The following is a 12,892-nucleotide window of genomic DNA, read 5'->3' on the forward strand; positions in this document are numbered from 1 at the left end:
CGTCTCAATCTTTACTGAAAAAAACGATAATTTATGTGAAGACTTTGAATGAAGTTGCAGATTTAAGAGAATAAAGCCAAAACTTAGTAATGTCAGTTTTCTTATCTTTGTCAACCAACTAGGTATCTCACTGCATATTACTGTGGTCTAAATTCCTTAATTACTGAGATTGGACACTTTTCCTGTGTTTGGTCATCGTTTTCATGCTTTTTGCCTATTTTGGGGTTGTCCTCATTGATTCATAGCAGTTTTTATATTAGGTTGAAACAAATTGCCACTATTTAACCTCTTTGGCAATTCATGGGATTCTACCTAAAATATTTTAGATAATAATTTGCCAAGTATATATTCTACATATTTTTTTTTCAATTCATGACAAAAGTGTATTTTTCACTTTCCTTATGGCGATTTTGACAAAAATAATTCATTTTAATCTAGTTGAATTTATCAGAAAGTTTTCCTTAAAATTAACCTTTTTTTGGTGTCTTGTTTGAGAAATTCTTTCCTGACCTGAGGGCATACAAATATTTTCCAAAACTTACTTGTAAACGGAAGAAATTTTACCTTTTATAGTCTTGGCTATTCTTGGCAAAGAATTTTATATATCTATATATATAAACTTTTTATTTTATTTGGGGGTATAGATAATTAAGAGGTTTGTGACAGGGCTTCCTAGGTGGTACAGTGGTTAAGAATTTGCCTGCCAATGCAAAGGACATGGGTTCATATCCCTGCTCCAGGAAGATGCCACATGCCCCGGAGTATGGGCCAAAAAAAAAAAAAAGAAAGTCTTGTGACAGTTTCAGGTGTACAGCAAAGTGATTCACTTACACATTTTTTCCCATTTAGGTTGTTACATAATATTGAGCAGAGTTCTCTGTGCTATACAGTTGGTCCTTGTTGGTTATCCATTTTAAATACAACAGTATGTACATGTCAATCCCAAACTTGCTAGCTATCCTTTCCCCCCACCCTTCCACCCTTGACCAAGAATTATATTGCATTTCAATATAAATTTTAGAATCAATTTGTCAATTTCCATAAAAATGCACCCTTGGGATTTTTATTTAGGTTGCAATGAATGTATAGATCAATTTTGGGGAGAACTGACATCTTTATAATACTGAGTCTTGCAATCCATGAAGAAGATAGTCTTAGACAAGAATAGCCAAGTCAGTCCTAAAGAACAATAATAAAGCAGTAGGACTTACTCTACCAGGTATCAAGATACTTTAAAGCTATAGTAATTAAGCAGTTTGGCATTGGTGTAGGGCTAGACAATAGACCAATAGAACAGAAGGAAAGGCCAAGACACCTAGACTCCACCCTCACCAACCCATCTTCAATATGATCATTGTCTTCCTATTGCTATGATCCTGACACCAGCTTTAAAATCTCTCAATTAAATTGACTCTCAATCCCATAGTAAGAAACCCAAAATTACTAACTTGAACTCCAGGAATCTTATACAGTATTTCCTGAACATTTAAAATGACCATGTGAAAAGGCACTGAAGACATTTCAGATATCTTACCTGGTGGACAGAGAAGCTTTTGTCTTGAAATTTTTGAAGGCCTATCTTGTGAGCAATGGGTTAATATTACTCTGCAGTTATCCCAGGGCATAGAACTATAATCCATGGGTAGAAGCTAAGAAAGACATTTCTGTACATTTGTGGTTCTAATTCTGAAATCTGTATTTTATCACCCTTTTCAAAATTGAGTGAAAAGGGCGTTCTTTACTTCTTTTGTACAGGTAAAGTGAAAACAATCTCTTGCTATCAGTGTTCATGGTAACATTTTTCTATCTTTGCATTTAGAATTAATTAGGTTTAAAAAAGTGAGTTTTACCTGGAGATTTTTCTAAGAAATTATAACTAAATCAATAACTCCTGTTTTGGTAACTTCAGAATTAGAACTAAAAGAATCTTAGGGTTTCAAGAAATACTAACATGTTTGATTATTCAATTATGCATCTGATCTTTGAATTCCTTCTACATTATGTCTGCCTACCAAACTTACAACCATATGGAAGAGTCTGTTTCGCCTTAGGATCCCTTTTAAATGTACTGACTTTTCTGCAGGTAAAATATTTGAAACTTCTTCAGTGTTTTTTCCCTAGTGTTCATTTTAAGTGTTCAGGAAATAGCAAAAGATTCTTGGAGATCAAGCTAGTAATTTGGGGTTTCTTACTGCAGGACTGAGAGTCAGTTGGGAGTTTTAAAAGCAGCTGCACACCTGAAGAGAACAAAATATTGTAAATCAACTATACATCAATAAAAATAAATAAATAAATAAATAATTTAAAAAAGCACGTGTCAAGATCATAGGAATATTTTAGGGAGACAATGGTTAAGTTGAAGATGCACTGGTGAGGATAAAGTCTAGAAGTATTCTTTTGGGCTCAATACAGAGGCTTCTCAACTTTCACAATGGGATGTCAGGCTTGTCACCCCCTCCAGTTAACTGGTGTCTGAAGAATATGATCTCCCATCAATAACACAAAACAGAAACACTCTAGGATTGTCCAGAATTTAAACTGGAATTGAAACCTTGCCAGATTCCGTTAGAAGCCTGACTGAAGGAGTGACTTGAAAGGATGTATTGGTGGGTTCTCATGATGGGCTAAGGATTTTCAGTCCAAAATCCAAATGAACATCATATTGTGTGTGTAAAAAAATGTAAACATGTATACATTTTCCAAAAGCATATACATACTGCTGTAATTAACAAAACATCAGATTTTCTAGGAGAACATGACAACATTTTGCCATCAGGCATTAAAGTACGACTACTTGCAGTGTGTGTATGCATGGGGAGAGGGTGTCAATGAAATTTATTGACCATCAAATAAGGTGTCCTCATACTCAAAAAAGACTGGAAAAGCACTGCCAATTCTCCAGACATATCCTAAGACATGCTCTGTCCTTATGTCACATTATATCATCTGAAAGCCACATATACAGAGCTTCATCCTCCATAGAAACAATTATAGAGTTATATCCTAAATGTTTTCATCTTGGTTTTCTTCAACAAACTATATAAGAAATGGCCATATAAAGAACGTGCTCTAATTTCCTGTAGAAACTGAACCTAAGGAACAATGGTAAATCTGTCTTTTGTATAATAAGCCATATGGAATTTGTTACTAGAAAATTATATATCTTGGACTCCTTGTCCATATTAGATAATGTGTAACCATTTCCCAAGATGTTTTCTGTGAAACAAGAGTCCATGAATGTGCTCCTCCAAACAGGATTCTTTCGTCCATCACTTTGGGAAAGCAATGCTTCTTACAGTTCCTTTGTTTAAGATTCAGAAAGGACATTAGCATATTATAAACCCTGAGAAGTCTTCAAGGGACTAAAAACCCCACCTAGTCAGCATTTCTCAAACCTATTATTTTTTAAAAACATTAGCTTATAAAACACCTTTAACAAATGCTCGGTAACCCATTGCCCATCTCTTTCTTTACCAGACAGGGAACTTAGAACTAAATTTAATTCTCTAAAAGTAATCTCTTATGCTTCAAAAAAAAAATTTAATTCTCTATTATGGTCGTTATGTTAATTAAGTTCACGCACATTTTCATTGTATTCTAGGATTTTCAATTTCTATTTTAACAGCCTCACTGCACGTGGGTATTTTATTTAATTCTGTCTGCAGTAAGGACCTATAACATTTGAAAGAGAAAGGACAGATGTTAAGAGACATTGAAAGACTTGAAAAGATAGATATAAATTTGCTAATCTATTTGAAAGAGCATTTCATATGTCATGCAAATAGATACAGCAAATATTTAAGAAATCAACACCTTGAAGACCTTTTAGTGTATTTATAACAAAGTGGGGCAGGCTTCATGCTCCTTCCATATGTAAGTGGTTACTTGAGCAGCATACACTTGACTTCTGCTTATCTGTAATTTTAAAATCTGCGCTTGCTCTTCCTCCCTTCCCCCATTGAGTCCCAGCAATTCTGATCCTTTAAGGAGAAGTACCATTCAGGCTTTAAGTTAAAACAAAACTTGCTAAACATAATCAATATTTATCAATTAAAAAAATGTTCTGTGCTGAACTGAGGTATAGCTTCATATCCAAGAGATGTGGTGCAGAATTATGGAAATTGCCCAGGTAAATCTGAGCATTCAGTGGGCATTTGTTCAGAATTTACTAGTTAAGTGATCTTCAGCAGGTTTCTTAATCTTTTTATGCCTCAATTTCCTCATTCCGAAGGGATGTTGTATGGATTAAATGATTTAAAGTTGTAAATAATAGTGCCTGGCATGTGTCAAGCACTAGTATTTAATATTACAGTATTATTACTGATAGACAAAGCCTTGGAAGTGAATGTGCTCGCTGAAGAAACACTGAATAAGAAGGTCTAGAACAAAGGCTTGGGGAATCTCACAATTAGGGGGTCAGGGAACCAGGAAGAACCAATACAGGAGACAAGAGGGACCAGTGTAAGAAGTAGAAGGAGAAATGAGAACGTGTAAACACCAGAATCACTACTCTCAGGTGTTGGTGGTCAAAATATTGATGAATGAAAAGGTCTGAAAACCAGTTACTGGAGAGAGGGATATCCCACTTTCATCAAGTCTGTGGGTTCTCCACATTCTATGTTTTCTTTTCTTATGTCCAGTAAGATTTGAACTCACTCTGAAAGCTTTTCCACACTCCTCACATTCATAAGGTTTCTCCCCAGTATGAACTCGCTTGTGTCCAATCAGAGCTGAGCTCTGACGGAAAGATGTGCCACACTCATAGCAGGTATATGGCTTCTCACCAGTGTGGATTCTTTTGTGCTGCCTGAGGACTGAACTATGATGAAAGGCCTTTCTGCACACCTCACATATGTAAGGCTTCTCTCCAGTGTGGATTCTTTGATGATTGGTCAAGTTTGATTTCCCACTGAAAGCTCTCCCACACTCTGAACATTCATAAGGCTTCTCTCCAGTGTGGATTCTTTGATGTATGGTAAGGCAGTGCTGATCTTGGAAAGTTTTCCCACAAGCCCCACATGGATAGGGCTTCTCCCCGGTGTGCTCTCGTTCATGAGCCCTGCGTTTACACTTATGACGAAAGGCTTTCCCACACTCCTTACACTTGTGAGGCTTCTCTTCAGTGTGGATTCTTCTATGTTTGGTGAGCTCTGCCTTGCTGCTGAAGGCTTTTCCACACTGAGGGCACCCACAGTGTTTCTCCTGAGTGTGGATCCTTTTGTGTTTGTTCAGGTCTGAGCTCTGGCTGAAGGCCCTCCCACATTCATTGCACTCATAAGGTCGCTCCCCAGTGTGGACTCTTGTGTGTTTGATGAGGTCTGAACTCCCGCTGAAGGCCTTCCCGCACTCCTCACACTCATAGGGTTTCTCCCCGGTGTGGCTTCTGCCATGGATGATAAGGCAGTGCTTAAACTGAAAGGCCTTCCCACACTCACTGCATTCATAAGGCTTCACCCCCGTGTGGATGATCTGATGTATCCTGAGACGGTTCTTGGTCTTGAAGGCCTTCCCACAGTCACTGCACTGGTGAGGCTTCTCCCCACTGTGGGTTTTCTTATGTCGGCAAAGAGCTGATCTACTATTGAAGGCCTTCCCACACTGGGTACAGTTAAAGGGTTTCTCCCCTGTGTGGATTATCTGGTGCATAGAAAGCTGATTTTTGGTCTTGAATGCTTTCCCACACTCATTACACACATAGGGTTTCTTGCCAGAGTGAATTTGCTCATGGAGAATTAGGTCAGAATGCCAACTGAAGTTTTTGCCACACCTGGAACATTCATGGAGTTTCTTTTCTGTAAGAAATCTATATGAAATACATTTTGAGTTTGGACTGAAGTTTTTCTCAAGTACATTCTGGTTTTTTCCTTTCTTGAAGATCACTCTCTCAAAGCTTTCTTTCTCTCCTCTCAGTTTCTCCCTCATAGGCATTTCCCATTGATTCTCTAATTTGACAGCCTGTACACAAACTTCTCCAACCTCTGGGTCCTGGGAAACAACTTTTAGGAGACTTTTAAATTTCACCCAGCAGACTTCTCCATTTTCACAAACCTCCTGTTCTGAACTTGCCTTCTCATTCTCAGGCCATGCCTTGGCAGCTGATACTTAAATAAGAAAATAAAAATGTCAGATGTTCAGAGGAAAGGAAATAAGTGAGCAGGAAGAGGTGAAGCAATGGTAAGCTGTTGGAAGAGTAAACGACTTTCCCATGCTTGAAAAATTGCTAACATTATAGCAAAGGTCAAAATAGGCTGAAATACTGAAAAGTACTAAGATATTAAAACTGTGTAAACTTTACAAAAATCCTTCCAAATCTATGTTCTAGAATCTCCTAGTTTAGTGAATGACAACTTCATACCCCTAGTCACCTAAGACAGCAAACTGGAAATCATCTTCAATGCCTTCTCATATATACTCACTAACATTTTATAAATGTTATCTGTGAAGTGAGCTGCAGAGGGGGTGCTGAAGTGCTAGTGCGGCCCCCTTCCAGGGATCTATCTGCTTTGGCCCTGAAAGTGGGCCCTGGAGAGCCATATTTCTGTGGGGTAACTCCACCCATAGGGGAGGGCGGATTAGATCTGGGCAAGACCTGACCCAAACCAGGCCAGATTCTCTCTTCATGAACTCTGGAATCATGATGTGAAAGCAGATAAGGCCAGGCTATGAAGACAGCTAGAGCTTTAGCACTTAAATATGAGAACCAGTGGTGGTGGGATGGTATGTCGTGTAGGGGAGGGAAAGCTCTGCCATCGGGACTGAGAAGCAGGGAAGATCAATCTGCCAAGAAAGGAGAGTGAAGCAGACCCACAGAACAGCAGAGAAGACAGCTGGAGATCGGGGCCTGATGGCCTTCCAGTCCCTTCTTGAGCCTCATATATATCTGCTCTTAAATTCCATGACACACCCTGAAAAATAAATTATTTTTCTCTGCTCAAGCTAGCCAGAGTTAATTTTTACTGTTGGCAACCAGAGTCCAAACCAATCTTATTATCTCTTAACTCTATCCCTTCTTCTTCATTTCTACTGCCAGTGCATTCTCACTAGCTAACTTTAATACCCCTCAAAAATCCTTTAGTCTGCCTCCCCTCTAATCCATCCTCTACACTGCTTCCAGGTTATTCCTTCTAAAAATCAAATCTAATCATGTCACTCTTTAGCTTAAAACACTTCAGTGGCATTACATAGTTAATAAGACAGAAAAGAAGTCAAGAGCCCCAGCTCACAGATCTTAGTTCTGACACCTAATACCTGTGCCAACTTGGGAGGATGATGTTAACTTCTCTCTTGCTTTATCTATAAAATGGGATCTAGACTATCCATGATACTTAAATGAGTCAATGTATGCAAAGCACTTCCAACACCAAAGTAAGTACTTAATTAATTTTAGTGTTATTATAGGAATAAAGTTAAAGCTCTGTAGTTTATCAAAAACATTCAATCAGGATCTTGCCCCTGGCTACTGCTCCTATACTTTCCCCACTGGCTACCCCAAGTACTTTGCTCTGCTCATACTGAACTATTCACAGTTCACATTCTTTCACTCCTCAATACTTTCCTACTTGTTATTCCCTCTGCCTAGAATGACTCTCTGTACTTCAACTAAATGACCTCACTTATTCTACATAACTTAGTTTAGTTGTCATTCCTTCTGCAGACTTTTGGTCCCCAGGTCAGATTTAGATGCCTCTCCTCTATGTCTGTATATACCAGGTACATATCCCAATAATTCCCACCATACCGTACTATATAATTACTTATTTACTTATCTGCCCTCCCCACTAGAAAATAAGCTTCTGTAAGTCAGGGCCCATAGCTTATCTGACTGTATATATCCGGAACTTTATATAGCAGTTGGTATATAATAGTTTCTCAATAAATGTTTTTCAGATGGAAGGAAGGGAGGAAGGAAGAGTAGGCGTTGTGGATACGGCAGCTGGAGTTGGCCTATAAACAAAGGACAAGTATTTTTTTGAATGACAAATACAGAAAATAGTTTGAATGAAGAGCTGGTAATATTTCATGCCTGACTAGATAAGAGGTTCAGAGAATGCAAAGACAAAGTGAGAAAGAGGTAGAAACAGATATAGAAATAGGGAGAGCTTAATGAAGAGACAGCCTTGGAGGAGAGATCAGTTTGACTTTAGATATGTTGCTTTCCAGATGACAATGGGATATTCAAATAAAAACCAGGAGTTAGAAACATGAGACTCCTGCCCAGGAAAGAGGTAAAGGTTAGCATTATCAATATGGCAGGCATCTGCCTCGGAGTTAAGAGCTGAAGCCATGAGAGAAACTAACTTCACAATAAGAGAGAATAAAAAAGGCAAGGGTCAAAGGCCTAGGACTCCAAATGCGGGAAGGTCCTGAAAAGAACCGAACCGAACCGAACCGAACCAAACCAAACCAAACCAAACCAACTGGAGGCAGACAAGCAATGCTCTCTGAGCACTGGAGTAGATGACACACAGGGGGAGATGAATTGAGTCTTTTTGGAAGACTAAATTGCAAAAACCCTATTAGATAGGTTGCAAACAGCCAATTAGATAATGGCAGAATAATTACCCAAACTGTTTGTTCGTCTTCTTTGCCATAAGATTTCCTAAATAGATTTCCTTCTGGGCCCTTGAGGATGGATGACCCACCACTAAGAACATTCTATAGCCATTTTGTCACACGGAACACAGAAGGGGACTGACAGCTTCTCTGGCACTCACCTGGGTAGGAGCAGTTCAGGAACTCCCTGTCCTGTCGATCCTGAATACAGGGCTCTGCCCCTCGCTCCAGATGGGAGATCAAGGCAGGTTTAGGAAATGGAAATCCTGATTGTAGAGAAGGAATAAGACAGTGTATAGAGCAACACAGAACTGTTCTAACACTTACCTTGACCCCTCTGTTTGCATATGGAAACAGGAAGGAAATGTCCATTTGGGTAGAGAAAAGGGTTTAGTCAGGGGTGTGCTAACAGGTAAATGAACAGGTTTTGGGACCTTCCTGGAAAGTCAATACTCAGAAGGAGATTCTGGGAAATGGTCAGTTGGTTGTGTTTTCCCTGTTCTTTTTGGGAGGATGGGAGTCTGTAGAGGGAGGCTAATCTGTTTTCAGTTGCTGGGAAGGAGTTTATGACTAGGAGCTGAAAACAGAGCATCTAAAGGAAAATGAGAGGCTTGAGGAGGCAAGAATACAGGGGGAACAGAAACTAAGTGTCTCCTCTTTACCCAGGGAGAGTTTCATTCCAAAGAATCAGAAAACAGCAACTAAGTTAGCCAGAAAACTATCTTGCTATGTAACAGAGGCAACTCTATTTTGGGGGAAGATATTGATGAGAAAGAATGGGGGGCTCTGATTTTCAATGAGACCCCATAAACATCAACAAATAAAGCAATTAAAAAAAGGAAGGGAGAACGTACTAACCCAAGTCCAGGGAAAGTCCTTACCAAGTGATACCATGTTCCCATAATTTTCCAACATCACATCTTTGTAGAGGTGCTTTTGAGCGTGGGTCAAAAACTGCCACTCCTCATTACTGAAGTTCACAGCTACATCCTCAAATGTCACTGGCTCCTGAAACAATACGTTCTTGCTGTCCTGGAGAAAACTCTATAGTTCCCTCAGGAAACAGAGGCAGAAGAAAGAAATTTGTAGGGAGAAGGTTTACAGACGTGAAAGGCTGTTACTGTTTGGTGTATATTTGGGGAGGAGGTGAAAGGGAGCATTGGCTTTCAATAGCAAAAAATAGTGAAAGAGCAAACAATCCACAAATGGTTTTTCATCCAGCAAAGTATCCCTTACAAGAGGGAGGCTGGACTTGGGAGGTGCATAGCCATGGAAGGCAGTGAAAATAAGGCCACATGTAGGAGGCAGTGACATATTTCCAGGAAGGAAGGAAGGGTCCTTAGCTCACTTGAGGCTGGCTCATCAGTGTGATTTTTGCTCCTGGCAGGTTTCCTTGGCTTCCATCTTCAGCAAAGGGAGGACACTGAGGAGACGGTAGAGCTGATAGAAGAGAAGTAAGCCAAGAGTAAATTCAGCACAGTGGTAATGAAACATTCTGCTTTCATCCTCCCCTCCCCAAATGTAGACGCTTCTGAAGCTCTAACCTAGGGGTTAAGTCTACTGCATTACAGTATCCTCCTTCTCCATTATTCCTCTAGTCTCAGTTTTCAGCTTGGGGTATCAGGCCCTGGCCAACAGCCAAGCCAACTGTAAGTGCATTCTTCTTTTCTCTCACCTACTACACCTTTTTATCTGGTCTCTCTTCATCCTAGAATACCTTACACTCTTCCCCCAAAGGCCTAAATCACTGACTCGCAGCTTATACGATAACCTGGCTTCCTATATTTGAATGCTGAAGTCTTTTTGTCCAGAAAGACTTGGGGTGGAGGTGGAGGGAAAGGAAAGGAGAAAAAGTATGGATCAGAAATACCCAGGGATAGGCCCAAAGCTTATTTCTTTAGGTAACTTAATGGCTGGTCTACCTCTAGGTAGTTTACTAGAAAAATTTTTTCCCTTGTTCTTATTAAAGAAAATCACTTTCCCCCTTTGATTCTGAGTCTTTTACCAGTTGATTCCCTAGTATTAAGCCATTCCTCTCCCCACAACACCCTCCCAGTATACTATAGCACACACAGCTTTTTAAAATGCAAAAGAAACTTTCTCAGAGTGTACAAGTGATGAGTATTATCTGTATAGACTGGGCAAGAAGTACAGTTTCACATTACTGATTAATGCGGCCCTGCTTTATTCCTTGCAGGTCAGCTCAACTCTTCTGTAGCTTTGGTGTTTATGGTGGTTTATCTTTTTGATTGCCATCAACATATTCCCAAGTCTAAGACCATTCCTTTCTGGTCTGAAGTCATCTATTGGTAAGACTCTTGGATCACCCCTTAACCTCAGGACCTCAAAACTATCATTTCAATTTTACCAAAATCTCAGTTTAGGAGTGAATGGTCTTCTTGCCACAGAAATATGTCAAGAAGACTCTTCTTTGGTCTAAGTCACCCTTAGCTTTTGATCAAGAACAGGCCTGTGTTTAATCATTGTGGATTCCATACAGTTTTCCCAGTAACTCCTGAAAGCCTGTTACTTTATAACAGTTATCTCAAAAAGTTCCCAAACCACCTGGAAGGCACAGACCTCACAGCAGATACTTGTTTTGCTCTGAAATGTGCCACAACAGTTCTTTTCCTTATAACAAAAATAAACTTAAACCTCCCAATTGGGCTTTTTTTAAAATCAAAATTTTATAATGAACATTTTCAAATATACAGAAAAGTTGAAAGAACTGTACAGGAAACATGCATATACTCATCACTTACATTCTACAATTAACATTTTGCAATATTTGCTTTATCACATATCTGTCCATCTAACTATCCCTGTCTCTGTCCACAAATTCATTTTATTTTTGGTTACATTTCAAAGTAAGTTGAAGACATCAGCATGCTTCACCCCTAACACTTTATGACACATATCATTAACTAGAGTTCAATATTTGTTTACATTCTCATTTTTGAAGTAAAATTTACATTCAGTAAAATGTATGTCTTAAATTTTTGACAAAGCATAACCCTGTTTAACCCAAAACTCTCCTCCCTATACATCCCAGTTGGATTTTTACCATATCTTCTTCATAAATTAGGAGTTTTGTTACCTTGTAATGGCTTTTTTTCTGTGTTCATTACATCAAAAACTATTTTTAATTGTGGTTAAAAACATAATATGAAGTTTTTCATTTTAACAATTTTTAAATGTACAGTTCAATAGTGTAAAAATAAGGAGGTAAAATTTACATGTTGGTAAAACTGTGGTTGGGGAGGAGTTACTGAATTATACCACAAGTTTTACATGTGCAAATATTCATATACACATATGTAAGCTACTTACCAAAACCACATCAAATTGTACATAAAATAAATGAATGAATACATTCAATATCTTTCATAAATTGCTTTGAAGAATCTTTTCTTATGAATCTTTATTTTTTCCAAATTTAAGATGAGGGCAGAAACTGAATAATTTAGTTCCTCTTAATACTGAGCCAAGCTAGCACAGAAATAACAGATTTTTTATAAATACTCAATAATGAGCATATTTCCAGGCCCTAGGAAGCATCTCCTACCTAGTCTGTGTCCCTGACCCATTTTCAGCTGCCATTAACTCCTGCCACAATATTCTGTGTGCATTACCTCTTTCCTGCAGGAGCTTGTTATCAGGGATACAAAGCTGGTTTGGTGGTCCTGGACTCTCATCTGATACCATGACCTATTGCAAGAAACAGAATACATTTGGAGAGGTTATGGAGGGATGGAAAATATATGGGAAGCTGCAACCAACTATAAAGTTCTGTTCATGGAAATCAACTCCCAGAGCTACCAAGAGGGATGAAAATTAGGGACTCTATTTATGAAAAACAGAAATCCAATTATGCTATAACTTAAAATTATCACCAGGCCATCCAGGAAAAAAGGTATTTTGAAGGAGAAAACTTCCACAAGGTCAATCCAGGCCCACTACACTCCCACTGCTTTCCTCCTTTCTTGGACTTACTTCTTCCTCCTTGTGATATACTGCAGCCCTTCTCATCTTACCTGCTGCATTTTTTTACCCAGATTTCTTTTCCAGTCTTCTAACAGTGTCCCAGTTTCTTCTCTGCTGGTTGGATCTAGCTCCCAAAGTCGATCCTGGCTTTGTCTAGACAACCAGTTTTGAAGTGGCTCCAATAGATACGAGCCTCCTTTCAGAGATATAAGCCTTGGTGGTAACCGCCAAAGGGCCGCTCCTGACCCACAGGGTAGCTGCTTTCTGGCTTGATGTGCCAAATACTGCCCTGGATTTGGGGTTCATCAGCAGTACTAAGGTAGTGGTGATTCCATACCTTGTTTTCCTGCATATT

The 12,892-nt window shown here is 39.0% G+C and overlaps 1 protein-coding gene across 1 annotated transcript; it reads right to left on the minus strand.

The window, feature by feature from the left end:
• Positions 1-4,455: 4,455 nt before the first annotated feature.
• Positions 4,456-12,327, minus strand: ZNF311 (zinc finger protein 311). Its single transcript, XM_057698150.1, has 6 exons — positions 12,186-12,327; positions 9,902-9,993; positions 9,435-9,561; positions 8,715-8,819; positions 7,918-7,944; positions 4,456-6,101 (listed from the first exon to the last, which is right to left on the minus strand). The coding sequence occupies exons 1-6, from the start codon at positions 12,256-12,258 to the stop codon at positions 4,513-4,515; spliced, it is 2,013 nt and encodes a 670-aa protein (XP_057554133.1). The 5' UTR covers positions 12,259-12,327; the 3' UTR covers positions 4,456-4,512.
• Positions 12,328-12,892: the final 565 nt, after the last annotated feature.

The sequence above is a fragment of the Hippopotamus amphibius genome, chromosome 11 (assembly GCF_030028045.1).
Source record: "Hippopotamus amphibius kiboko isolate mHipAmp2 chromosome 11, mHipAmp2.hap2, whole genome shotgun sequence".
NCBI lineage: Eukaryota > Metazoa > Chordata > Mammalia > Artiodactyla > Hippopotamidae > Hippopotamus > Hippopotamus amphibius.

Bases quoted from the DNA above. Each gene is read 5' to 3' on its own strand.
- ZNF311 (XM_057698150.1), bottom strand. From the start codon at position 12,258: ATGGTATCAGATGAGAGTCCAGGACCACCAAACCAGCTTTGTATCCCT. The intron at 7,945-8,714 runs GTGAGTGCCAGA...CTTTGTTTATAG, and splicing joins CCTGAACTGCTCCTACCCAG to GCCAACTCCAGCTGCCGTAT. The intron at 6,102-7,917 runs GCCTACTCTTCC...TTCTTATTTAAG, and splicing joins CCAGCTGCCGTATCCACAAC to TATCAGCTGCCAAGGCATGG.